The sequence below is a fragment of the Phoxinus phoxinus genome, assembly GCF_949152265.1.
Source record: "Phoxinus phoxinus genome assembly, chromosome: 20".
NCBI lineage: Eukaryota > Metazoa > Chordata > Actinopteri > Cypriniformes > Leuciscidae > Phoxinus > Phoxinus phoxinus.
In genome coordinates this window covers 23,666,290-23,693,982 of record NC_136895.1, presented here as the reverse complement: position 1 = coordinate 23,693,982, position 27,693 = coordinate 23,666,290, and the positions used below count along the sequence as shown (strand labels likewise).

The window sequence follows — 27,693 nt, the reverse complement described above, 5'->3', positions numbered from 1 at the left end:
GCGAGGGAAGGATTTGTTAAACATTGCGAGGGAAAGATGAGGGTTAAACACTAGGCATCATACACTTGCTGACTTTGTAAATAGGAAAAACAGGGCATCGCACATTATCAGACTTCAAGTCATTACGAACACAACAAACTGACAGGAGACGCGTGACAAATGAAAACAATATGTGTTCTAAAATAAGCTCAACATATCTAACATGTTTAATATCCTCCAACTGGATGGAGTCAAACTTTAAAGCTAAATAAATCAGAGTGTTTGCCAATCACACTGTAGCAAGCCTGAAGAGTGTTTCATGTTCTGTCAGGAGTGATCTAATGTATCTGGCTCTGACTTTTGGCAACAGCATCAACTTGTCTAGACTGTAAATCTGGGCAAAAGTCGTGTTGTGTATTCCAGCCTTTAGTGCAAAATCGTAAAAGACTTGATACACTCACCAGTCACAATAACAATGAATCGGTTGTGTTTGGTTTTCATTTTGCTCTTTATCTTGAGTCTATAGAGTCCAGCTTGAAGGTTTTCGATGTAATTGATGGTGAGATTTCCAGTCTCAGGATCCAGGCTCAGTTTGTTTCTGAATCTCACATCATATGTAGAGGTCTCTTCATTGATTTCAGCTATGAGAATGTCTTCACGTTCATCTTTATAATACCACTGTACTTTATCTTCTTTGTGTAGTTTAGTAACACCAGTGGGTAGACAGAGAGATCCTCCCTCCTCCACTTTCTTGTTCTCAGCTATCACAGCAACACATAGAAAAGGACAACAGAAATGTGTTCATGAGGTCAAGTGCTGCATAGACGGCATAAATGTATTTATAGAGAAATTACAGTTGCAGAAATAATGTTATCAAATTAATTCATTAAATATGAACTGTACAAAGATGCCTGAGACATAAGCGATGATTTGTACGGCAAATTAATTGAATCGCCCAGAATCAAGATGGTTTTATAAAATAAATATGAAAACAAAAAATCTGCAAATGCAGAATTTAACACCCCCATTACAATCCCATTTAGACTGAAAGGTTACAAATTTATTAAATGTTTAATTTAGATTCCAACACATACTCATTTTCACAATTCAACTTTTACACATGAAATAATTATTCAAAAGGGAAACGCTTTTAAAAGAGACACAATGTAGAATCAAAATTTTATGCTCCAAAAAAAATCCTGCTGAAATGTTTTTCATCTAATTTCCTATTCAAAATACTGAACCAAGTAATGGACTTTGTGATGGCAATTTTTATCTTTTATTTCTTATTTTGTTCCTCATGATTTAACAAATGAATATTGTATGGGCGTGGCAAACCTTCAGTCCATGGTCGGACCCTTTGTTTCTACGGGCAGATGTTCCCCTAGAACAAGTGTCCAGGCATGCTGTGGTCTTCACAGATGCCTCTGCCACCGGCTGGGGGGCCACGTACAATGGGCATGCAGTTTCAGGTCTTTGGACGGGGCCTCAACTGCATTGGCACATCAATTGCCTCGAGTTGCTCAAGGTACGCCTTGCGCTGGGCCGCCTCAAAGGGCCGCTACATGGCTAGCACGTACTGGTCCGTACGGACAGCACTGCGACCGTTGCGTACATCAACAATCAGGGTGGTCTACGCTCCCGCCGCATGTCGCAACTCGCCCGCCATCTCCTCCTATGGAGTCAGAAGCACCTGAGGTCGCTTCGTGCCATTCACATTCCTGGCGTGCTCAATCGTGCAGCCGACAAGCTCTCATGACAGCTTACGCTTTCGGGAGAGTGGCGTCTCCATCCCCAGGTGGTCCAGCTGATGTGGGACTTCTTTGGAGCCGCTCAGATAGATCTGTTTGCCTCTCTGGAATCGACCCATTGCCAGTTGTTTTATTCCCTGACCAAGGGGACCCTCGGCACAGATGCACTGGCGCACAGCTGGCCCCGGGGCCTACGCAAGTGTGCGTTTCCCCCAGTGAGCCTTCTCGCACAGACTCTATGCAAAGTCAGGGAGGACAAGGAGCAGGTCTTGTTAGTTGCGCCGTATTGGCCCAACCGAACCTGGTTCCCAGAACTCATGCTCCTCGCGACAGCACCTCCTTGGCCCATTCCTCTGAGGAACTCTATGGCACCCGCGTCCAGACCTCTGGAAACTCCATGTCTGGTCCCTGGATGGGACACGGAGGTTCTAGGTGACCTACCCCAGGCGGTGGTAGACACCATCACTTCTGTTAGAGCCCCCTCAACGAGACGTCTCTATGCTCTGAAGTGGAACCTGTTCGTTGAATGGTGTTCTTCCCACCGGGAAGACCCCCGAAGATGTCCGATCAGAGACATACTTTCTTTCCTGCAAGATGGGTTGGAGCGAAGGCTGTCTCCCTCCACCCTCAAAGTGTATATTGCCGCACATCATGATGCAGCTGAAGGTAAGTCATTGGGAAAGCATGACCTGATCGTCAGGTTCCTGAGGGGAGCGAGGAGACTGAATCTGCCTCGCCCCCCCTCTATACCCTCTTGGGACCTGTCTCTGGTGCTCAGCGCACTGCAGAGACCTCCCTTTGAACCACTGCAGTCAGCGGAGTTAAAGATCCTGTCACTAAAGACAGTGCTCCTGACTGCTCTGGCTTCCATCAAGAGGGTAGGGGACCTGCAAGCATTTTCGGTCGACGAATTGTGCCTATAATTCGGGCCGGCCAACTCTCACGTTATCCTGAGACCCCGGCTTGGATATGTGCCCAAGGTTCCTACCACTCCCTTCAGGGACCAGGTAGTGAACCTGCAAGCACTGCCTTCGGAGGAGGCAGACCCAGCCCTAGCTTTTCTCTGTCCCGTCTGCTCTTAGCGGGTTTACGTGGACAGAACGCAAAGCTTCAGGACCTCAGATCAGCTCTTCGTATGTTACGGAGGCCAGCAGAAGGGTAAGGCTGTCTCCAAGCAGAGGATGGCCCACTGGATAGTGGATGCCTTCGCCTTGGCTTACGAAGCCCAAGGCGTGCCTTGCCCGTTCGGGTTGTGAGCACACTCAACTAGAAGTGTTGCTTCCTCCTGGGCGCTGGCTCAAGGCGCCTCGCTGACAGATATATTTAGAGCTGCGGGCTGGGCGACACCTAACATGTTCTCTAGATTATATAGCCTCCGTGTAGAGCCGGTATCTTCCCGTATACTCGCCCGCAGTGTCGGCTTGCAACGCCACTCCCGCCCCTTGGGCAGGATACGTGCGTCTATTTGCTACAGTAGTGTTCCCCAGAAATGGCTAACCCTGTGAGTTCCTCCGTCACCCCATGCGGCAGTCAGACGTTGCGGAGCGTCTGACGCCAGGCCTACACTCGTACACTTGTGGAACCTGTGTTAGGCTGGGTCTCCATATGTAGCGGTCCTTGCGGCGACCCCATATGTGTATTCTTCCACGATCAGCTCCTCCGCGGACGAGCCCGTGTCTTCCCTCGACAGAGCCTGCTCTGTCGTCTCTGCTGGTGTAAGCAGGGGGGTATAACTAGGCTGGGACCACCCCAGAGACTGCCGTATGTTGTACTACCCTGCTTGGCTAGTCCATATGTGTAACCGTCACAGTGCCTCCCTCCGGGGTAGGACGTGGCTTCCGCAGCGTTCCCTTCCCCAAGGGCACGCTTTCCCAGCGTTATCCATTAAGTCACACTGAGTGGGTCTGCGGAACAGAAGTGACTGACCTTCTCTGCTTAGAGCTCCTATTTCTGCCCAACTCTGTGTTAGGCCAGGAGGCTCAAGCAGAGTGCTGGAAGGGCCAGCAGCCGTGGCGTTTTGGTAGATATCCCCATTCGTCAGTATCACTCTGACTCACTCGTAGTGATCTGACGAAGGGGAACGTCTCGGTTACTTATGGTAACCCTCGTTCCCCGAGGAGGGAACGGAGACGTGAGTCCCCTCGCCACAGCTGCTGAGCTTCCGCTGTTCGGCCGAGTCACAGGTCCGGCTCCTCAGCGGAAAAACAAGGATGCGACGCACCGGCTGCTCATTATATGCTTGCGATGCACAGCAGCTGGTGCAATTATCGCATGCCAATCTGCATTGGCTCGTTTAATTTCACTCGAAGTAGATGGGCTTACAAGCGATCCCCATTCGCCAGAATCACTCTGGGAACGAGGGTTACCATACGTACCCGAGACGTTTTTTGCCACAACAACTTCATCAGGGATCTGAAGCATTATAATGTCAGATCTTAATATGAGAAGCTATTGTAAAACTGACAGTATATTTCCTAATACAATCACAGATGTTCATTAATTATTGCAGTATTGATCAATCAGAAAGCAGAAACCATTTTAAAACAACACATTTAAACATTACTGTAGCATACATAAACCTTATTGTTGTTTTCTAGGTTGTATAAATTGTAATACTTACCCACTTGTTTTTTTATCTTAGAGATTGTGCAGTAATGGTAAATCACAACTACAACCAGAACCAGCAGAACAGCAACAGATATTCCTGCTATTCCACCTGGAGACAGAGCCAGAGCTGGAACAGCTAAAGAAGAGAGAAAGTCATTCATTTTAATCTGATTCAGTTTGAAGTTGATCATTTCTCTGTATAAATCATATTATGATAAGGGATTTCCTTTTGATTTTCTGACATAAACTTCCGTTCAAAAGTTTGGTTGTCTGCGTCTGTAGATGTTTTGATGTTTTTGAAAAAGTTCCTTCTGCTCACCACGTGAATTTATTTGATCAACAATACAGAAAAAAAACAGTACATTTTCTGAAACACAGTATTATTACAATTTAAAATAATGTTTTCTATTTATTCTCACAAAGAGAAAGCTGAATTGTCAGCTTCATTACTGTCTTGATGTCACATGATGCTTCAGACTGATATGCTGATTTGATGCTCAAGAAACATTTCTGATTATTATCAATATTGAAAACAGTTGCTAAACATGCTTTATGGTTTTTGTGGAAATCATGAGTCTTTTTTTCAGGATTCTTTGATGAATAGAAAGTTCAAAAGGACAGCATTTATTTGAAATATTTTGTAATTGTTAATTATGTTTTTACTGTCACTTTTATACAATTTATAGCATCCTTGCTGAATAAAAATATTAATTATTTATTTTATATATTTATATATATGTTATTGACCCCAAACGTTATGTTCAAATAGTTTTACAATAAGAGTTTTACAGTTGTTCGATTTAAACATGATTGGCTTTAAATATAATATAATATAAAAGTTAGTGTATTGAATAGGACAGAAAACCTAACATACAAAAATTATAAAATATATTTAAAAAAATATTCTATGAAAAATACCATGTACTAAAAAAACATGAAGAATTATAAGGGTTTTGTAGGTCATTATATCAAACCCTTTTGGTCTGACCACTTAAAAAATGAAATTCATCAACATGACAAGAACACAAACACAAATGTCATCTGATTTAATTATACTGCATGTCAATACATTGAATGACTAATAAAGACTCACCGTTGACAGAAAGAAGGAATCGCTGTGAGCTCTCACGGCCTCTGATCTGTAGTTCATAAAGTCCACTGTGTTCGGTTCTGGTGTTGTTGATGGTCAGAGATCCAGTTTGATCCAGCTTCAGTCGGTCTCTGAATCTCTCATCAGCGTCGTTTAACGAGGCCTCTTTAGTTTCAACATCAATTTTAGCCAGGAGAATTCCTTTATCTCCAAATCTCCACAAGATCAGATCATGTGGGTGTATATCAGTATCAGCGTTTAGAGTGACAGACTCTCCCTCCTTCACTGACACTGACTTGACTCCATCCGTCTCATTAACCGCTCCTGGAAAAGAAATCAGATCAGACGGGATTGAGCAGAAGGCAAAGACATTTCAACGCGGATATTTCCACTTCATCTGGAATTAGACTTAAAATGATCTAACAATCATCTGAACAAGACTTGAAATACTCACCACTGACAGTAACACTAAATATCTTTGTCGTAGTCTTTTTTCTAGAGATGGAGAGTTTATATTGTCCTGAGTGTGTGATTCTGGTGTTTCTGATGGTGAGAGATCCAGTGTTTTGGTCCACCTGTAATCTGCCTCTGAATCCCACATCCTCATCAGTGACAAAAAATGAGGTAAAATCATTCTTTCTCGTTATTTGAGATAGGACAAAGCCCTTAGGTCCAAACATCCACAGTATGGTATCATCATTCCATATTTCAGAAAGATTAGTGTGTAGAGTAACAGAATCTCCCTCCATCACTGACATGGACACTGTTTCATCTGCACCAGACACTCCTGCAAAGCATAAAGCAACCGTTTACAGATATAGGTTACAGATATCAGATCTGATTAACCATGCTCTGCATGTTGTTATAGAGCTGTGTAGATTCCTAATAAAGATGATCAGTGGAAAATATTTAATATTGTTCAGTTTCAGTATCTTGTGGTCATCACTGCAGAGCCGCGCCCTAAAAGCGGGAATAACTCACAAATAGCTACACTAAACTCCAACAGAGACAATACAACTGAGAATCACTGCTTTTCTCAAATATTATCCGCGTAACACAGTAACTTCATGTGCCCTTAATGTGAATAATTTTCCACAATTTCCAGCAATCGATGGCGACCGATCCAGATACAATTTACCATGGATCACATATGTTTTTTGACACCGTATTCATAAATGTGAAATGTTTTACAGTGTCAGAATCAGTTTCCATGCATTCGACGCAGAGATGATGCCTAAAAACAAAACCGAAAGACTTACCTTCCGCGAATAATAAGAAAAGGGAGTGCAACAGCATTCTCTGCATGTTTGTAGAAGCGTCGGAACGTATAATAAAGATGATCAGTGGAGCAGTCATTCACTGCGGTCAAGCCAGCCGCGGGTTGAAAATACACGGTCGTTGCAACCCCCCGGTTCCACTTGACCAAGTGTCGAGGTGTCCATGAGCAAGACACCTAACCCCAGCTGCTCCCGACGAGCTTGATGGCGCCTTGCATGGCTGACACCGCCGTCGGTGTATGAATGGGTGAATGTGAGGCAAAATGTAAAACGCTTCGGTGGCCATTGGGTCTGTGAAAGCGCTATATAAATGCAGTCCATTTACCATTTACTTCAAACGAATGTGACCTGTTTTCTGAGTAACATTAAGAATATCTCTATAGATTGTTGCAACACCGCCACCACGACCAATCAGACGGGGCTATCAGGTGGAGTGGACTCATTAAGACCGAAATAATCATTCGATTTAAGCCAGGTTTCAGTAAGGCAAAGTACATTGAAGCTATTATCTCTGACCATTTCATTCACAATAACCGCCTTAGGTGTGAGTGATCTAATGTTTAGAAGACCTAGCTTTAGAAATTGTTTTTGTTCACTAATATTGAGATTTTCTGGTTGAATCACAATTAGATTATTCCTAGATCCTACAGTAGATTTATTGTTTGGCCTCACTAAACGAGGAATAGAAACAGTTTCTATATAGTGTTTTACAGTGGTACTTATATCAATTAATTTGGAACAGCAAAGACTGTGATTTAGATTTTTACTTACTAGTCAAATGGTGTTTAACGTCTTGGAGATGCACAGAGATGAGAAGGGTATGGACTTATCTAACTCTGGGGGATACGGTGAATAAGCTTAAGTCCCCAAAAGTCGGCGTGTTCCTTTAAAAGATTGAGCTTGGTCTGGTGATAGCCAGACTATGTCTTCCATGTCAGAACTGTCACTTTCTGCCATCAGGTAGGCTCCGCCCACAAACACATCATTGCTCTTTACAAACACCCAAATGGTCTTCTCTACAATTTCTCCTGCTGTGTGACCGGGGCATTTTTAGACATTTACAGGGTAGAGAGTGGTGGGCAAACGGCCAGCGAATATGGGTTATGTTTTTGTTTTGTTCTCATTGTGCTTGTGGCATCTGGTTGTTAAGTTATAGTTGTGTTTTAATGACTTCACTTATTGCTGTTTTAGTGTTATTTCCACAAAAAAAGTTTCTCAGACAATATATATGTTGAGTAATTTATTTGAAGGACCTGTTAATTCGATGGACTTCTACTAGAAATGTAGCAAAACAAAATGTAAATTTTTTTTAAACACTGATCATTTACACAAATTGAAATCAATGTTAAAATGTTTCAACATGCAGTTAGATTATTTAAGGTAGCATTTCATATTCTCAGTATAAAAATTCGGTCCCACTTTATATTAAGTGGCTTTAAGTACTATGTACTTACATCGAAAAATAAGTACAATGTACTTATTGTGTTCATGTTTTATTGTAAAACACTTTTGCTGCTATTGTGGTGTGATACGGGTAAGGTTAGGGACAGGTGTGCTGGTATGGTTAAGTTTAAGGGTGGGTTAAGGTGTAAGGGAAGGGTCAACAGTGTAATTACAAATGTACTTACATACATTAATTACAGTTGTAATTACATGCAGGTATTTTAAAAATATAAGTACAACGTAAAAACATGTATGTACACAATTAGTACATTGTATCCAATTATTAATTGCAATGTAAGTACATAGTACTTCCATGAGCCAATCACTGGTCAGCTGAATAAGATTAAAGCGGTCTGATCCACAGATGATGTTTTATGTTTCACTTCTGTGTGCACATAAAAATGAGTGCAGAAGAAACATCACTGGAGAGGAACAAGTCCATTTAGCACTGCTCACACACTTTTTCAGTTTTGTTCAGCACAAACTCGCTGATGATCGACCTGTTTTTTCTCCCATTATAATCAACAGTGGCATAGACCAGATATTTATTATACTCAGGGATACTGTATTATGAATTAGGGCCAAAGGCAGGGGTCTAGGTTCTTTTTTTTTGTGCCTCTTTTATTTTGCATGTTTAGTGTTTAAACTGTTGTTCTGAACTTTCACTGTTATTCATCTCTTGATGGAAAAGTGTTTGTTCTCTTTAAATCATTTAACATTCATGTTAGTGGAAAACATCTGCATAATAGAGATTTAAATTGTCATTTAATTTGGTCTTTGATATCACACATGTTTCTGTTTGTACATCAGGAGTGTTTGGTGATGATGAAGTGAAGTCAGTGTCAGTGATGGAGGGAGATTCTGTCACTCTAAACACTGATGTTACTGAAACACAGAAATATTTGTTGATACAGTGGACGTTTGGTAGAACTCGAATCGCTGAAGTCAATAGACTCACGCAAACCAACTCGACGTATGATGGTCCTGAAGAGAGATTCAGAGACAGACTGAAGCTGGATCACACCGGTTCTCTGACCATCACAAACACCAGAACCAATGACACTGGACTTTATCAACTAACAATAGTCAGCCGAGAGACCAGCTCCATGAGTTTCAATCTTAAAGTCTGTGGTAAGAGAATTACAGCATAATTTGCCCTTTATCATAAAATGGTTATTTTCTTTTCATTTTAATATTCCTTATGATATTGATGGCTTTAACTCCATTTGAACAAAATTATAAACTGTCACGCTTGCTTTGTAGGCCTAATCAAAACTCAAAAATGTTAATTTCAATAGTCTTTAATCCAATGAATCAAAATACTCAGGAGAAACTTCAGATAATGAAAACACACAGAACACATTAAACAGTGACGAGAACCGACAAGGGACAGCAGAAACTCAAAGCTATAGCTTACACACAAGATAAACTAAGGTAACCATGGAAACTAACAGGGACACAATCAGTGAGCTAGGAGACAGATTAGCGTGAACTCAGGGGCTGTTTACATGACACAACTAAAAATGGAAATCTTTATGCGTTCATTTATACGACAGCATTTTGCGGTCTAGAAAAAAATACTGTTATCATCCCCATGTAAACTATAAAAACGTGAATGCGTGAAAACAGTGACATGTTTTAGGCATGTAGTTTCTTTACAAAGTCACATCGCCAACTACTGGCCTGGCATGATAATACAGCATTTAGTCGTTTTCACAGATCCATGTAAACAGAGTCGTTTTGACAAAATGTCGTCTTTACTTGAAAAACAAAGGAAAAACTTGGTAACACTTTACAATAAGGGTGCACTAATAAGCATCAATTCATTCTTAACTAATGCACAGATAATACTGAATTAATGTATTACTAATGATTATCTAAGCTATTCATTAATGATTGCCTCATTAGCCACTAATGAAGAGTCTGTCTGGTTAATATATTAGTTAATATATGAATTGCTATTAATTAAATAATAATAATGTATTAATGCATATTAGTTTACCTGTATTATCTGGAAGTTGAAATATAAGGCTTTGGCTCATTGTGGTAATTAACAAATTAATTAACACTATTAGTTAATAAAATAAGGTATTATGGAATTAATACACACTTACACATTTATATGAACTAATATATTAACCAGACAGACTCTTCATTAGTTGCTAATGAGGCAATCATTAATGAATAGCTTAGATAATCATTAGTAATACATTAATTCAGTATTATCTGTGCATTAGTTAAGCATGAATTAATGCTTATTAGTGCACCCTTATTGTAAAGTGTTACCAAAAACTTTTCTATTTTTAGTAGGCTACATTGTTGTCATGTAAACGTACCACAAAGAAACAAAGAGAACAGAGAAAACAGGAACAGAACACATGCAGGGAAACAATGTGATAAACTCAAAGTCAATGAAAACCATGCCATGAACACAGCTAGGAAAGAGAAAATGCAGAAACAGCTCAATTCAAATATAAAACAGTCACAGATGTAAACAGAAACCCAATAATGGCTGCATTTATTCGTTTAGTCAGTATTTTTGTTACAGCTGCTGTGATCACGTAATTGTAAAAAGTGTCAATTATATCTTCCTATTGAAATCTGCTCTTGTTGTTGCATTTATTTTTTGCATCCTTCTAACTAAACAAGTTACACGAATGAATAAATGAATGCAGTGACCAATCAGAGGCATTTAAATTAGTCCGTAAGATATTCACTAACTGTAACTGTCTCACTGAATGAAGTTAAAGCAGTCTGATCCACAGATGAGTGTGTTGTGTTTCACTTCTGTTTGCACATGAAAGTGAGAGCTGAAGAAACATCACCTGAAACTGAACTCCTGAACTTTCATTCTTATTCATCTCTTATAAGATCTAAATGTAAAGTCTTGGTTCACTGCAGTTCATAAAACGTCTGCATACAGATTGAAATTGCAATCATAAGCAACATAATGATCTTAGTTTAACAAAACATGTTTCTGTTTGTTTTCCAGATGTGACGGATGCAGTGAAGTCAGTGTCAGTGATGGAGGGAGATTCTGTCACTCTAAACACTGATGTTACTAAAACACAGAAATATTTGATGGTACAGTGGATGTTCGGAAGCACAAGAATCGCTGAAGTCAACAGACTCACACAAACCAGCTCTACGTATGATGAGAGATTCAGAGACAGACTGAATCTGGATCAAACCGGATCTCTGACCATCACAAACACCAGAACCAATGACACTGGACTTTATCAACTAACAATTGTCAGCCGAGAGACCAGCTCCATGAGTTTCAATCTCATAGTCTATGGTAAGAGAATTACAGCATAATTTGCCCTTCATTTGCATTATATCTTAGTAATTTTAAAACATTTATTTTCTATTATTTTCAATATTCCTTATATCCAAGTTATGATATTTTTAAATGCATCTAATATAAATAAAGATTGTCAGCACTGGTCTGTGTGTGATTAACAGCGACCCAATATTCTTCATCATCAGAAAGATCATCAAGCTCAAATTGTGTGACGTCCAGTTGTGCTGCGAACAATTCAACCGCCAACCAGACTGAGGATGCCAACATTACTGAACTCCATCAGCCAAGTTCAGGTACGTCACTGGGTATATATGTGGCACATTTGCTTGCATTTCTTGTGTGATTTCACAGGAACAGAAAACTGGCAGCAGACAGAGAAGTTAATTGCACGTCTCAGAGTTGTGTGTGTGTGTGTGTGTGTGTGTGTGTGTGTGGTGCCTTATGCTGCACTACTCTAGAGAACATTAACGCTCAAGGCAAAAATCGTAATGGATAAAAATCAATCACACAGATTCCTGGGGAGCCATTTAAAGAGTCTAGAATTGCTTCTGTTAATCGTGCAATCCTAGCTAATGTTATTTGGCTAAGCAAGGAAACTGTGCATACAAACTTTCCAGTGGAAGCTTCAGCTCTTAATAACAACTCACACAACCAGCACCTATAAGTGTATACGGAAGAGCACTAAATTCAATGTTTTTCTTTTCAGACCACATCCACTGTTGTAGTTTCACTGAAGCTGTGATCCGATTGGTCGTCTCTGCTCTGGTGGGCGTGGCTGCTGTTGCTGTGCTGGTTTATGACATCAGATCTACAAGAAGTGAGCTGATCAGAGAAGAAGAGACCAGACATCACTGTCAGACTCCTGGAGTCAAATCAGACCAACAGTGTCTGTGAACTGAGCAGAAGCTTTAGTTCCAGATATGTCCACCAAAACATACATTGATGCTCTGCACCTTTCCTTTTTTACAGCCATTAACAGATCATCTTTGCATTCTTTCTAAACCATTTTAATTGATCCATTAAATTAAATACATGGCTTTAACCATAATTAAGCAAAATAATAATTAACAACAGAAACAATGTCATAGAATGATCTTATAGGCTCGTGATTGATCTGCATTTTTTGGTGACTTTTAATAAAGCTTTGGTTTTACAACAGGGTGTAGAGCTTGTGTTTTTCTGTTCTCCTGTCCACATTTATAACGTCACAAAACTATATAGTTTAAACAGCAGTTGTGTGTAATTCACTGTGCAATACTACACAACCAGCTCAGTTTGTGAGGTGAAGAGAAACCTTTTGGTCTCAGTTATTCTCATCTGTACAGCTGTGGTTTGATCTGATGGCAGGACAAACTGTTTGTGAAAGAGTCCAGCTTGTAGAGAAAGTAAGATCAATGGGGAGAAGAAAACCTGCTACTTAACATTCTCCTACATGTCCAAAATATTTTTAATTTAATTAAAGGAGGTCGGGTCTGATTAATAGGATTTAAGCAAACTCTTATTCTTGTCCAATGATTCTAATGCACACGACGCTGCTTTGGCTCCCCCTTATGACTGAATATGGAAACACATGTAGGAAAGTGAAAGTGAAAGTAAAAATCCACTGGGCATGCAATGGCATTTAAAAGTCTGGGAACGCCTCTTCAGATTCAAGGAATGGAATGGTCGTACAAATAAATATATAGTCATTATAATAAAATGATGTACTTACCAGTGACAACCACATTTAATCTCTTAATTTTGCTGTTGATGATCTGAGGATTTGATTGTGTCATATAAATAATGCTTGAACCAAGGGATTTCACGTGACTTGAAAAAATATAAACAATTCACATACAAAAGTATATATAGAATCAAACAAGAAACGGTTGCATCAGTGAACAACCAAATCGTATTTCAGAAAAAAACAAAACATAGACATAGAAGATAAATATCTTTATATATGAACATTTATTTAAACAACTTCCAGATGACAATGCAAGCAAGTGAATAATACATAACACAATGTGGTCTTATAATACAGTTCTTTATATACTAGTGTTGAGCAAAAGTGAAAAAAAAATCATCTTTTTGACAGAAGGTCATTAAGATAAGTGCTTTAGCATTTATGGGAAAGGCACTTTAAATTTAGGACACATTAACAATTTAACATTCAGATTTGATTAGAGGACCAAGAAGATTCACATCCATCATTCGTTCTCCGAACGCTTGTCCTCTGTTGTGTCGAGGAGATGCTGCAGTTTATCCGAGCGACTCTGGAAGGATGGCGTTCATCACAGGGATCACACACTCACACTTGTGAACAATTGAGGCCTTGTTTACACCTGGTATTAAGTAGCGCTTTCGTCGATCAGATCGCAAGTGGACGATTTGAGCTTGTCCACTGTCAATCACATCCAGAGGTAGTCGAAAGCGCATTCGACCGGATTGCTTTCGTAGTGTAAACACTTATGTGATCAAACAGCCACAAAGAACGCCTACTCTCCACCTACTGACCTAATGTGTAACATTATGGGAAGCGCACTAGACAGACGGGATTTAAACTTTGCTGACTTAAGACCCATGTTTTGTTTGAAGGCGAAAAACGTACCATTTACGTTCATATGTACATATTCATCCATTAGATTGAAAGATCTGAAAAAGAGCATACATTTACCCACTCATAGACCCGCCACTCGAAGAAATCAGGACAGAAGTGGTTGAAAGTGGACAAAAGACACGGATTAAAACACCAGGTGTAAACGGGAACGTGTCTCCCTCGTCTAGGCTACTTTTGATCTGATCGACTAAAATGCATCTTAATATACCAGGTGGAAACAGGGCCTTAGTGTCTACAATTCACTTATCCTCCATGTCTTTGGATTGTGGGGGAAAGCAGAGAATCCAGTGGAAACGCACTCACGAATATACACAGAAAGTCCTCAAACCTTCTTGTGACCGTGACAGAACGTATGTTTGGATACCATATTTTAGAGTCTATTTCACATAGCAGAAAAAGGTCAAAAGTTCACAACATAAATAAAAAGAGAAGTCAAAATGCTGAGAGAATGTTAAATTAGATAAGTAGTTCTACAATACGGCTATGCTCAGACTGTCAGCCTAAATCCGATTTTTGTGCATATCCGATCCAAATCTTGTGTTGTTGCAGCCGGACAAGCAATAACAATATAACGGAGACATGTTTTGAAACCGGCGGAGACGACAGCACGGAGTAAAGCCACTCACACCAGCTCCCTACGGTTCTGCCGCTGCCTCAGAAGACGCAGTAATCCAGCGCGGATCCAGGTTCACTCAAATGTTGATGATGTCTCAGCGATTGGCACTTGAGGGAATGTCTTAAACTGAACCCTCACTCCATCCACCTCTTCTACACTCAACAGCAGCATCGCTACAGTCAATGATTCATTCACACTGTTTCCCGTGAAACCTGAAAAACATACAAAAATTAAAGAGAGAATTAAGATCTGAAAGTTGTGTAATCAATTCTAAGAAGTAACTTCCATCAACAATTTACCCGTCAAATCGGCATTTTTACTAATATGCAAATAAACTACTAAAATTCAGTTTCATGTAAATTGGTGTTCATTTCGATCTTTGCTGATGTAAAATTATTATATTGAAATGCTTGATTTACTAACACTGAATTCCCTGATTTTTTTTTCCCCTACTGCTAGTGATCTGTAGTTTATAAACTCGACTTTCTCTGGTTCTGGTGTTTGTAATGATAAGATCTGTCTCTGAATCTCCCATCATCACCATCTAAGGTCTTTTTTAATGTCTCCGTTCGTCCCAGTTGCAAGAGTTTTGCCATCAAAGCTTCACTCTACCTGTTCACCTCTTTCTATATCAGTAGCAGTGAATAAAATGAAATATTCTCCCTCCATCACTGACTACAAACAAATAAATGAGCCATTATCTGATTTTCCAAGGCCACAACCCCGTGCTTATGGTACAGCCTACGGCGCAAATTACAAGATTGAAAAATGGGAAAATAGAAAAAGTATCAATTGATGAACGTCTAGTTCTGGTAAATGCAATTTTTCCTTTGCATTTAATGGTCTGAAATCTGAATTCGGCTTAAGCATATCATTAACAGTGAACTATTAGGGGAGTGTAGACCTTATGCTTCGGACTCAAATTATCCATTTAATAACTAATCATGAATATGATTAATATTTTGCATATTACAGTTACATTAAATTATCGAAATTGAAAATGTATAGATTATATGAATATATGAATAATCGATCACAACGTCTTATAATTCCTCATTCATATATCAATAATCTTATTTAATTTCGATTATGAGATAACCTTTAAGGGAAATTCATGTAATGATCAAATAGGTGTTTGTCCTGCAAAACCCATCAAAGATCACCCATCAACCTCTCAGTAAAGCTATCCCTCCTCATAAACTCCAAGAAACATTAATTTTCCGGTGTTTATAAAATTAAAACTACTTAATGTAGTAAATATTGAGCGCGGTAGCTCTTGAATCTATCTCATTGACTCGTATTTATTAACTTTCAACATTCAGAAACAGTCATATAATATATGGTTTTAATAAATGCACAGGCTTCTTGTTTTGAAGGCTTCTTGAAAGTGAAGTGGCTGAAGGGATAATTCACGCTAAATTCGTTCACTCTTAGGTGAAGGCGAACCAAGGAGAATTTGAAAATGAAACAAAAGAAACTTTATAAAGAAAATAAAAAGGAGGGAACTCCTGAAGGAGTTCAGGTCCGAAGATTTCACATGCTGAAGCAGCGATGAAGGCAGGACGCGAGAGAGAAAGCTGAGAGGAGCGTTTGGCTTTTAAAAAATGTATGGCTCCCCCTTCTTGGGGCGCGATTGTCCAATCACCTTCAGTGATCGGGGAGCGGGAGAATCCCTTTTGTCCTGTCGAAGACCCCAGTCTGTGTAGTTTATGACAGAGCTTTGGCTTAGTCATTTCTATGACTGGAAAGGATTCATATAGTAATAATCATATCATTGCAGTCTATTATCGAGATTAAACTCCGTTAGGTCTCAAGATTTAAAATGATATGAAACACATCAGGTTACGGTTAGGAATACAACGTTTGATTATTATGCATTAGTATAGACATTTAAAGTTCGATTAATGTTACACTTGGACATATATATGCTTTCCTATGGTTTATAAACACATCTTAACACAAAAAGGGATATATTTATTACATTTAAGAGTGACTATTTAGCAGTCCTTTTTCTCTGTGCAAGACACGTGGGTGTCTTGGTGTGTGTGTGTGTGCTTCTTTGGGAAAGGAATGTTTGGGTGTCACGTTACATGTTGGTGTGAGCCATGTTGGTGTCCTGTCCTGTTGAAGTGTGTGTGAGAATCACGCTACATTAATTTGACCAGATGTCAATAGTCAATGTTGCTACAGGAGTCTCGAGAGAAGCCAGGTTATCCCGGTATATTTTTCTGTTGATATGTAAAATCAGGTAGATTTAGCAATATAGCAGGTTTATTATCTATATGTATATGTTGTTATGATGAACTATGCCTTTCTCCACTGACGATCTGAGTTGTGATGTGATTCGCTTTATGTAAATGTGTTTATATGCAAATAAAAGCCTAAATCTGTTTATCATCATCATCAAAGCGATTGTATATCATATGGATTAGTTTTACGATACCTTTATGACCTATTCACCTTTTAAGACCTTAAAATATGATACTGAAACAGGACTACTCACCATGTAATAACTTTGAATTTCTTGTATTTGGTTCCTCTGCTGCCGCTGCTGATCTGTAGTTTATAATGTCCTGCATGTTCACTTTTGATGTTCCTGATGGTCAGAGATCCAGTGTTCTCGTCCAGCTTCAGTCTGTCTCTGAATCTCCCATATGCACCATCAAATGTCCCTCTGGACCGTACAGTCATTTGTGCGATGAGATTGTCTTCCTCTCCAAACATCCACACGATAAGCTCATCTTTCTGTACTTCAGTATCAGGGTTTAGAGTCACATGCTTTCCTTTCACCACAAATATAGTAATCTCTTCATCTGTAACAGCAGCACATATGAGAACAGTGTTAGTTTTATCTACATTTGATAGTTCGACACATTGTAGAGCTGAAAACAGATGGACAGATTATTTACATCGCTTGAAAAATCTCTCCTTTCTAATGAAAACGCATGTTTATTTGACAATCACAATGGGAGATTTTGAATCTTTAATCGTACATTTCTAAAGGATGAAATTATCTACAAAACAAAAAAATATCCTTGCTCTTTAAAGCTTTATAATGACAGTGAGTGGCGTCCGAGTTTTTGAAACTCCAAAAAATGCAACCATCCATCCTAAAAGTACTCCAAACGGCTCCATGGGGTTAATAAAGGCTTCAGGGGGTTCATAAAGACTTCAGGGTGTTAATAAAAGCTTCAGGGGGTTAATAAAGACTTCAGGGGGTTAATAAAGACTTCATGGGGTTAATAAAGACTTCAGGGGGTTAATAACGACTTCAGAGGGTTAATAAAGGCTTCAGGGGGTTAATAAAGACTTCAGGGGGTTAATAAAGACTTCAGGGGGTTAATAAAGGCTTCAGGGGGTTAATAAAGACTTCAGGGGGTTAATAAAGACTTCAGGGGGTTAATAAAGACTTCAGGGGGTTAATAAAGGCTTCAGGGGGTTAATAAAGACTTCAGGGGGTTAATAAAGGCTTCAGGGGGTTAATAAAAGCTTCAGGGGGTTAATAAAGGCTTCAGGGGGTTAATAAAAGCTTCAGGGGGTTAATAAAGGCTTCAGGGGGTTAATAAAAGCTTCAGGGGGTTAATAAAGACTTCAGGGGGTTAATAAAGGCTTCAGGGGGTTAATAAAGACTTCAGGGGGTTAATAAAGGCTTCAGGGGGTTAATAAAAGCTTCAGGGGGTTAATAAAGGCTTCAGGGGGTTAATAAAAGCTTCAGGGGGTTAATAAAGGCTTCAGGGGGTTAATAAAAGCTTCAGGGGGTTAATAAAGGCTTCAGGGGGTTAATAAAAGCTTCAGGGGGTTAATAAAGGCTTCAGGGGGTTAATAAAAGCTTCAGGGGGTTAATAAAGGCTTCAGGGGGTTAATAAAAGCTTCAGGGGGTTAATAAAGACTTCAGGGGGTTAATAAAGGCTTCAGGGGGTTAATAAAGACTTCAGGGGGTTAATAAAGGCTTCAGGGGGTTAATAAAAGCTTCAGGGGGTTAATAAAGGCTTCAGGGGGTTAATAAAAGCTTCAGGGGGTTAATAAAGGCTTCAGGGGGTTAATAAAAGCTTCAGGGGGTTAATAAAGGCTTCAGGGGGTTAATAAAAGCTTCAGGGGGTTAATAAAGGCTTCAGGGGGTTAATAAAAGCTTCAGGGGGTTAATAAAGGCTTCAGGGGGTTAATAAAAGCTTCAGGGGGTTAATAAAGGCTTCAGGGGGTTAATAAAAGCTTCAGGGGGTTAATAAAGACTTCAGGGGGTTAATAAAGGCTTCAGGGGGTTAATAAAGACTTCAGGGGGTTAATAAAGGCTTCAGGGGGTTAATAAAAGCTTCAGGGGGTTAATAAAGGCTTCAGGGGGTTAATAAAAGCTTCAGGGGGTTAATAAAGGCTTCAGGGGGTTAATAAAAGCTTCAGGGGGGTTCTGAAGCGATGTGTTTTCGTAAGAAAAATGTCCCTTTTTTATAACTTTAGAAACTATAATCACTGGTTTCCAGCAACGGCCGTTCACGAGAGAGTCAAGTTCCGGCAGAGTTGTGACCTCTTGTGACCTTTGACGTGACGTATGACGCAAGCGTAGGTAAGAATTGATAGAGCAAAAAAAAATCACGAATTACAAGTCTATAATGAGAAGTTTTAAAAAAAAATGTTGGAGTATTTCAATATAAGAGAAAAGGAACCAAGTCATAGGTCGGGTCAGAGGAAACCTTTCCGCCGGAACTAAACTCTCGTCGCTTCACTTCAGAAGGTCTTTATTAACCCCCTGGATAATTTTCATTTTGGGGTGAACTATTCTTTTAAGAGTTTCAGATGAGCATTTTTTTGCAAAACAATTAAACTCTAGCATGGACAAAGAGTATTTTGGAACAAAAAATAAAAATAAAATATATATATATATCCGGATTACAGTGAATGCAGACAGAATGCAGTTTTCGAGTTGAATGTATTTAATGGCACGTGTTTAGTCATGTGAAGCATATTACCCCAAAATATGTATGGGTGTACTAGCATTGTTGTGCCTCCTGTTCAGAACTAACATCAGAATGGGTGGGAAAACTTCATATTATACATTATGTATTTTCCTCTTGGTGTATCAGTTGTAACACTTACGCTTTTGCCTTTTAAGTTCAGAGGTCTTGTGGCGACAATAAATCAGACCAGCAGCTGCGGCTGAAAACACCAGCAGAAGAACAACAACTATTCCTGCAATAACACCTGGAGACGGATCTTTAACACCTGGAGACAGACCTGATTCTGTAATGAGAGAGACAGACATTAGTGTGAGTGAATAAATCAGTCACACACTTTTATATGCCATTTGTATCATAATGATTCAAAATTAATGAAGTTTAAACAATTAAAACTATTTGGTAACACTTCATTTCAATAATCCACTTTAAACATTCTACTAATTATAAGTAACTTTTTATATGTAACTGTATATAAAGTAGCAGTCATTAGAGTACTAGTAGACTGTCTGCTTAATATCTGCGAATTCTTTCTTGTGATGCTCCCCAGCAGACATTATGACTATAACTTTGCAAGTACGTCAACTTAATTTATTAACCCTAAACCTAAACTAACAGTCTATTAATACTCTAATGAGAGTTAGTTGACATGTAGTTGTAAAGTTATTTATAGTTGAGTAGAATGTCAAAAGTGGACCATCGAAATAAAATATAACCGAATATTCTAGCATCGTTATTGGGAGCCTGGCAATAAGATCTACATATACAGGTTACAACTAATAATTATCTACAAACAACAAAGTTAGTGTGAGCTGCCATTTGCAGCTACTTGGATATTTATATTCAGAACATCATCCATCATAATATCAGTCATGTGATAATCTACCGCCCAATCACAGCTCTGATGATATTGAAAACAACAGCACGAATGTGAAATTGAAGAGCTAAAATCATGTAAGAGGACATTATAACTAAAATATTATTCTTGTTGCACTTTGAATCTCAGTTTAATTCATAAAACAAAAAGACAACTTGAGAATATCTAAATTATTCAAATAATAAAAGTGTCCTCACCAGAGACAGTAACACAGAGGTCCCATAGTTGTGGTTGATCTCTAGTAGATAAAGTCCAGTGTTTGTTTGTCATGTTCTTGATGGTCAGAGATCCAGTCTGATGATCCAGCTGCAGTCTGTCTCTGAATCTCTCAGTGAGATGGGGATATGAGATCTTCTTTCCATCAGTTTCAGCAATGACTGGACCTGACGCTCCAAACCTCTACAGTATGTGATTAAATCCCTGTATTTCAGAAAGATCAGGGTTTAGAGTGACAGATTCTCCCTCCATCACTGACTTCATTTCATCTGCATCAACAACACCAAACACTCCTGATGAACAAACAGAAACAGTTTATCAGAGATTAAACTCGTATAACACTGCTGGTCATGTTACTGAACAAATCTATAATTAGTAACTGATATCAGTTTTGTCTTTTAAACACAATCTGACTTATTCAGCTTTAAATACAGAACAGTCTTGACATAGTAACGAGAGAAAAAATCTGGATGAGGAACTACATTTACATTAAATAATTTTGAAAACATTTATACAAAGCTACTTATAATAGATAATATATTTAAATAACAGTAATAATAATAATATTAAAAGTTAATATTTCAACAGTTTTTGTTGAACAACTGTTTTCTCATACTCTTTTCACTGCGACACATTTTATAATGCATTATAGCTGCAACAGTTTAGAAGACTAAAACCACCATCATTTTCTCGAGCTGTTTGATGTGATCCTTTATTGCACAGCAAATTTTCCGATGGAAAGCAACTGGACGCTTTAAAAGCGTTTTTGTGTGCTAAGATACTAGTGAAGAAGAATACAATCGAGCAATTGCAAAAGTGCTGAAGGACATAATATCAGTTAGAGAATATCAGCCAGAGTGAAACCGAAAGTGAACAGAAATCACACACTTACCGCTCATTAGAAATGAGAAGCTGTAAGTTTATTAATCAAACATCAGAAAGACTGCAATTCTTCTTCTTCTTCTTCTTCTTCTTCTTCTTCTTCTTCTTCTTCTTCTTCTTCTTTAGGGTTTAACGGCAGCCTGCATCCAGAAGCGTTGCTCTACTGCCATCTGTCGGGTCTATTTTCCTGTGACGCCGATTACATCTCCCCCAGTCCTGTCCTTGTTAAAAAAAAACTGCAAATACTTCTTCTGCTTGTTCACTCTCACCACTTCCAAGTATTCTCTTACATTCCTGTACCTGTTAGTCCAACGTGTCCTAATTCTTCCATCATCTTTTCTTCATTTTGTTCTTCATATTGTCTGCAACTCATAAGCACATGCTCTGTAGTTTCTGATAATAATCACAAAAAACAGGTGTGTGCTTTTTTATAATGTATAGTGTGCCATATAATATACTGTGACCCCGTTACACCATTCTTAATCTGATCACTACCTCTTCTTTTCTATTCCCTCCCCTATTCCTCACATCACCAACTTTATTTTGAATAGTATACAAATGTCTCCCTAGCCTCCCTGTGCCACTAATGTTGCTATTCTCTAATAGCTTATTTCCATATTATACTCTTGCCCTAAATTATTTTAAAGGGCCCTACTACCTTACCCATGAGCCATGTAAACCATTTGCCATTGGCATTGCCACACAGTCACACCTGACACCCCAGTGCTCCCACTACAATCCTCCCTCCTTTAACTAATACTATTAAAAATGAAATTCCTGATATCAGAAATGGACATTGTTACTAGAAAAAGTACATTCTGAATATCAATAATTCACATTTTAAATAGTACAAATTTAATTATTGATATCAAAAATACATCCTGTGAATGAATAAAAGCTAAAATAGCTTGTCATAGCATGTCACTGTTGTTTTAAATGATAAAAGCAATACTTGATACTTGATCGTTATTATTATTTACTGAGGGATATGCTCAAGCCCTATAGGTGTATATGACTTTCTTCTTTCAGACGAATACAACCGGAGTTATATGAAAAAGTCCTGGCTCTTCCAAGCTTTTTAATGGAAATGAATGGCTGTTTCTGTTTTGAATCAAAGTTCATCGATCCATCATAAAAGTGCTCCATGCGGGTTCGGTGGGTTGATAAAGGCCTTCCAAAGTGAAGTGATGTGTTTGTGTAAGAAAAATATTCATATCTAACATGTTACAAAGTAAAAATCCATACGCAGTCTACTTACACCTAAAGCGCAACTTACACAACTTGTGACGTCGGAAGTAGCGTAAAGTGTCACGGCGTAAATATCAGCTGTACGTCACATTACTTGCATAAGTTATGCTTTAGACTTCAGTCAAGTGTAATCCATGGCTATTTAACCGGAAGATAGTTATTTTACTTTATAAAGTTTGAAATATGGATATTTTCTTACACAAACGCATCGCATCGCAGGTCTCAGAGTGTGTGTGTGTGTGTGTGTGTGGTGCCTTATGCTGCACTAGAGAACATTAACGCTCAAGGCAAAAATCATCATAAAGAATCACAATCACACAGATTCCTGGGGAGCCATTTAAAGAGTCTAGAATTGCTTCTGTTAATCGTGCAATCCTAGCTAATGTTATTTGGCTAAGCAAGGAAACTGTGCATACGAACTTTCCAGTGGATGCTTCAGCTCTTAATAATAACTCACAAAATCAGCACCTATGTCTATATGGAAAAGCACTAAAATCATTGTTTTTCTTTTCAGACTGCATCCACTGTTGTAGTTTTACTGAAGATGTGATCCGATTGGCCGTCTCTGCTTTGGTGGGCGTGGTTACTGTTGCTGTGCTGGTTTATGATATCATGTAAACAAGAACTGTTCTCCTGTCCACATTTATAACGTCACAAAACAATATAGTTTAAACAGCAGTTGTGTGTGGACATAGCAGCTCAGTGTGTGAGGCGAAGAGAAATGTGTGTTTGTCCTTTCAGCGTTCTGTGATGTTCACCTAATTTATAGAATTGTTTCGATTTTTCTTGTGCACTTGATCTGACTCCAATTTCAAATGGTTATCAAATTTAGATTGTGTTTCTTATAAAATTATCATAAATATTGATTGTGATTTCATTTAGATATTTGATTATTCTGGTTATCCCATACTTTCAATTATTCGTTCACTAAGGGACCCGGTGTCACTGAGACGTCACATCGCTAATGTGAGCACAAGAACACAAACTAGCCATTTCTAGTTTGAAATAGCCAATTTTATTTATAGTCGACAAACTGCCAATAGACAGAAATCAGAACGTCTCCGAATGTGCTCCATCCATTAGTGCCTTCAGTTGACTTATCCTGGACAAAGATTGAGGTAACACCAGACTCCACATTAATAGAAATAATGATTTCAGAATCATAAAGAATAAATCAAATATATCATTTTATTTGACAGGTAAAAATTCATAATTCCAGTTACACAAGTAAACAATTAAAAGCCAATTCAGAAATAATAAATACATTACATCAATTGCACAAACATGAAAGAGAATTAACAATAGATTCTCGAGAAACATCATATGTGATTATAGACATTCTTAGTGAACTTTTAGTGACTTTAATAAGGAGAAAAGGAAGGGAGGAGGGAGAGGGGGATGCATATATAAGAAAATATATATATATATTGCCAGCAGCCATATCACCCTGTAGCCCAAGACTGGTTGCCCACTGAAGCTAAGCGGGGCTGAGCCTGGTTAGTACCTGGATGGGAGACTTCCTGAGAAAACCAGGTTGCTGCTGGAAGAGGTGTTAGTGAGGCCAGCAGGGGGCGCTCACCCTGCGGTCTGTGTGGGTCCTAATGCCCCAGTGTAGTGACAGGGACACTATACTGTCAAAGAGCACCGTCCTTCGGATGAGATGTAAAATCGAGGTCCTGACTCTCCATGGTCATTAAAAATCCCAATGCACTTCTTGTGAAGAGTAGGGGTGTAACCCGGTGCCCTGGCCAAATTACATCCATTGGCTCTTGCCAATCATGGCCTCCTAATAATCCCCATCCACTGAATTGGCTCTATCACTCTCTCCTCTCCACTATAGCTGGTGTGTGTGTGGTGAGCGCACTGGTGCCGTCGCATCATCCAAGTGGATGCTTACACTGATGGTGGTTGAGGAGAGATTCCCTGATATGATTGTAAAGTGCTTTGGGTGTACAGTAGTATATTTGAAAGCGCTATATAAATACCTCATTCATTCGTTAATTTAAACAATGAGATGAGTTAAGACGACGGCTGTGTTCTGTGCTCTTTCTTTGAGATCTCTAGGGTGTGTCTTATTACTTTATTGCAGAGGGATTGATCTCAGCTTTTGTCTTGGCAGGAAAATGAAGTCTTACACTATAGTGCTCATCTCTTTGAAGCTTGCATGGCCATAAAGTACTTAGCTGGGGGTTTTGTTTGTTAGGTCACCTGATGTACTCGTTACATCATAAGAAGAATGGCGTCTATGCTAATATTAGTCTTTCTGTTTATCCCGAGGTTTACAGTAGTCCGCCGGATCCAGGCCGGATCCAGATCTGATGAAGGACGACAACGCAACAACAAGAATACGCGCCTCTGCACATATATATTCAAATGTGCATACCTAAAGACTAAACACGTAATACGCATGTTCACAGATTCAAGTTTTTGAAGTTTACACAGAGATGATACCATTTTTCATTATTTTTCAAAAAATGCACCTCGGAACCTATTTCACAGTTAGCGTTCTCGAGCCACCAAACACTGTTGTCGTGGAAATGAACAGCCAGAACACATTATACGTTTTCTGTTTTCAATTCAAATGGTGTCGTGTTAGCGGCCCCTGAGGACTTGAATCATCTGGAAGATTCATTTGTGTTTGGTTGGCCCTTAATTCCTACAAGACACACAAACAAGAATAGAGGAAAGAATACAAAGAGATGGCGAGAGATTAACTCGTAAAAAAAAAAAAAGAAAAAAAAAAAAAAAGACGAGACTGAGATATCAGGACTTTAAAAAGACAAGCAAGAAAAATAAAATACAGAAAATAAGAACTGAAATTGAATTGCCAGACAGGAAGACCAAAGAACATATAAAGCTGCATATACATACGTACATATATAGTAGAAAGGCAAAACAAGAGAACCGTCTCAAAGTGGATGATCAACAAGAGGGGGAGACAGATAAAAGTGGGAAATGAAAACATGAAGAATATTAATAGAATAAATGAGGTGGGGTACTTATTCTCAGGGGCTAAGTCCCTTATCTCTTCTGACCTAGCAACACCCCTGGTGGTAAACAAAGCTACAGCTATTCCAGGACTGATGTTTGGTAATTGTAGCACCATGGATCATTTGAAAGTGTCACGCGTCCTGAGTGTAGACAGAGAAAGGTAAACTTTGTGTGGTTAACTAATGGTTAACTAAGTATCTACTGTTAGTCATGTGCTCATCACAAAAGAAATCATTCCGTTTTCTTCCAGCACACGGGTTCATGGCTCACTTTCATAAAAGCAGAAATCTGTTGCTGAGCTTGATTGTTGATGAACTCAAACTGAACTCGTGTCCTCCTGTACGGCCTCTATCAGGGGATGAGTCTCTGCTTCATTCACTCGTTTTTCTATGGAAGAAAATACATAATCACAGACATTAAAAAAGAGAAAGCATCCAGAGCCTACATTCAGTTGCAGCTAATCTTGAGAGTTCCCCTAAAAACTCAGAAAACGAAAAATAAAAAATAAATAGAACAAATCTAATATTTTGACAATATGAATCTCTCTTTTTCCTTGAAAAATAATAGAGTATAGGATACTGAGACTTCATTCTTCCTTTTGCTTCAGAATAAACAAAAATATCCTTACATTTTTGCTCTGTTCCTCACTAGCAGCATCTTTAGACAGTTTTAGCTATTGACAAACGCGCTCACTGAACACGAGCTGCTCCTTTTGGGGGTTATTTTGTTATAATGACCAGCTGACTAAATAAATAATTTCACTTTTTTTCACTAAATGTACAATAAGACTGTAAATGTACTCAATATACTTACTTAAAACAACAACAACAACAACAACTATATATTCTGGAACATGCCAGCAGAATGCATTATTGGAACAACACAGACAAATCATGTTCAAGGACCAGAACTGTTGTATATTAGCCTGGCTATCACCAGACCAAGCTCAGACCAGACCAGGTGACGTACTTTGCTACCAAAAACTCCAGACAGGAAATGTGTGAACAAACGGTCAAAAAATCTGATTTTTGCAGAAGCAGCAATGGCATTGAGCGATTCTTACAGGTTGTGTAAAAACAAAACAAAAACAAAACAAAACATTAGAGCGATTTGTTCTGCTAAACTAAAGAAGCCAATGAGCATCGCCGAGCGGTTAAAGGGAATTGGATTGGATTAAACCCGTCAACAGCATGCCAGGTGGAGAAGCCAGTTTGTGATTGGTCCCTGCAGATTTGTAACGGAAGAAGGAGAAATAAATGTACAGGTTTCCAGCCTGCGCTGCAGGGCGAAATCAAATCTCCGGCAGATCAGGCTGGGTTTACTCAGTCTACTTGTATATATCAAAATATAGTTGTTATAATAAATGTTGTTCTACTCACTATTGACCAGCAAATTGAATCTCCTGAATGTGGCCTTTTCATTGTTGAGGATCTGTAGTTGAAAATGTCCAGAGTCTGTTTTTTTTATGTTTGTGATGTTCAGAGATCCAGTCCGTTGATCCAGGTTCAGTCTGTCTTTGAAACTGTCACTAATAGTCTTTTCTAATTCCGTTTTAATAACAACGAGACGGTTTTCAGGTCCGGACGTCCACAGCATCAGATCCCCTGTCTGTATTTCAACACCAGTCTGGAGATGGACAGGATCTCCCTCCATCACTGGCAATATCCTCACTTCATGTCACAGCAGCACGCAGAAACAGAGAAATACAGAAAAACAAGTGATTGAATGATTTTTGTTTGCGGTTTCAATATCACATACATTAATAGTTATTTCAGTAAAAATATACAGAATATTTATTATATTGCAAAATGTCCCCCTCTACAATATTTTATTTCAAGCTAACGAGAAACGGCACTGAGCGGCTTTT

At 38.9% G+C, this 27,693-nt stretch overlaps 3 protein-coding genes across 4 annotated transcripts in view; 1 reads left to right on the top strand and 2 right to left on the bottom strand.

Moving 5' to 3' along the window:
* The window catches only part of LOC306988762 (uncharacterized protein), a 52,400-nt gene that overhangs the window by 16,648 nt on the left and 8,059 nt on the right, over positions 1-27,693 (bottom strand). The window contains exons 6-11 of the mRNA XM_079593911.1: positions 27,206-27,496; positions 6,687-6,782; positions 5,882-6,214; positions 5,431-5,751; positions 4,351-4,473; positions 441-740 (exon numbers count right to left, since the gene is read on the bottom strand). Coding sequence (XP_079450037.1) covers positions 441-740; positions 4,351-4,473; positions 5,431-5,751; positions 5,882-6,214; positions 6,687-6,782; positions 27,206-27,496 — 1,464 coding nt within the window. The remainder of the gene's footprint in view (positions 1-440; positions 741-4,350; positions 4,474-5,430; positions 5,752-5,881; positions 6,215-6,686; positions 6,783-27,205; positions 27,497-27,693) is intronic.
* Positions 8,885-12,607, top strand: LOC306988963 (uncharacterized protein). The gene is made up of 4 exons (XM_079594212.1): positions 8,885-9,278; positions 11,140-11,445; positions 11,637-11,744; positions 12,158-12,607. Exons 1-4 carry the CDS (start codon positions 8,996-8,998, stop codon positions 12,343-12,345), a joined length of 885 nt encoding a protein of 294 aa, XP_079450338.1. The 5' UTR covers positions 8,885-8,995; the 3' UTR covers positions 12,346-12,607.
* On the bottom strand, positions 13,368-21,711 carry LOC306988976 (uncharacterized protein). Of its 2 annotated transcripts, none has more exons than XM_079594236.1 (5): positions 21,598-21,711; positions 20,687-20,998; positions 19,755-19,898; positions 17,170-17,479; positions 13,368-14,878 (listed from the first exon to the last, which is right to left on the bottom strand). In XM_079594236.1, the coding sequence occupies exons 2-5, from the start codon at positions 20,757-20,759 to the stop codon at positions 14,854-14,856; spliced, it is 552 nt and encodes a 183-aa protein (XP_079450362.1). In that variant the 5' UTR covers positions 20,760-20,998; positions 21,598-21,711; the 3' UTR covers positions 13,368-14,853. The 2 variants fall into 2 exon arrangements, with proteins under 2 accessions (XP_079450362.1, XP_079450363.1); XM_079594237.1 differs by having other exon boundaries at positions 20,687-20,909; positions 21,598-21,693.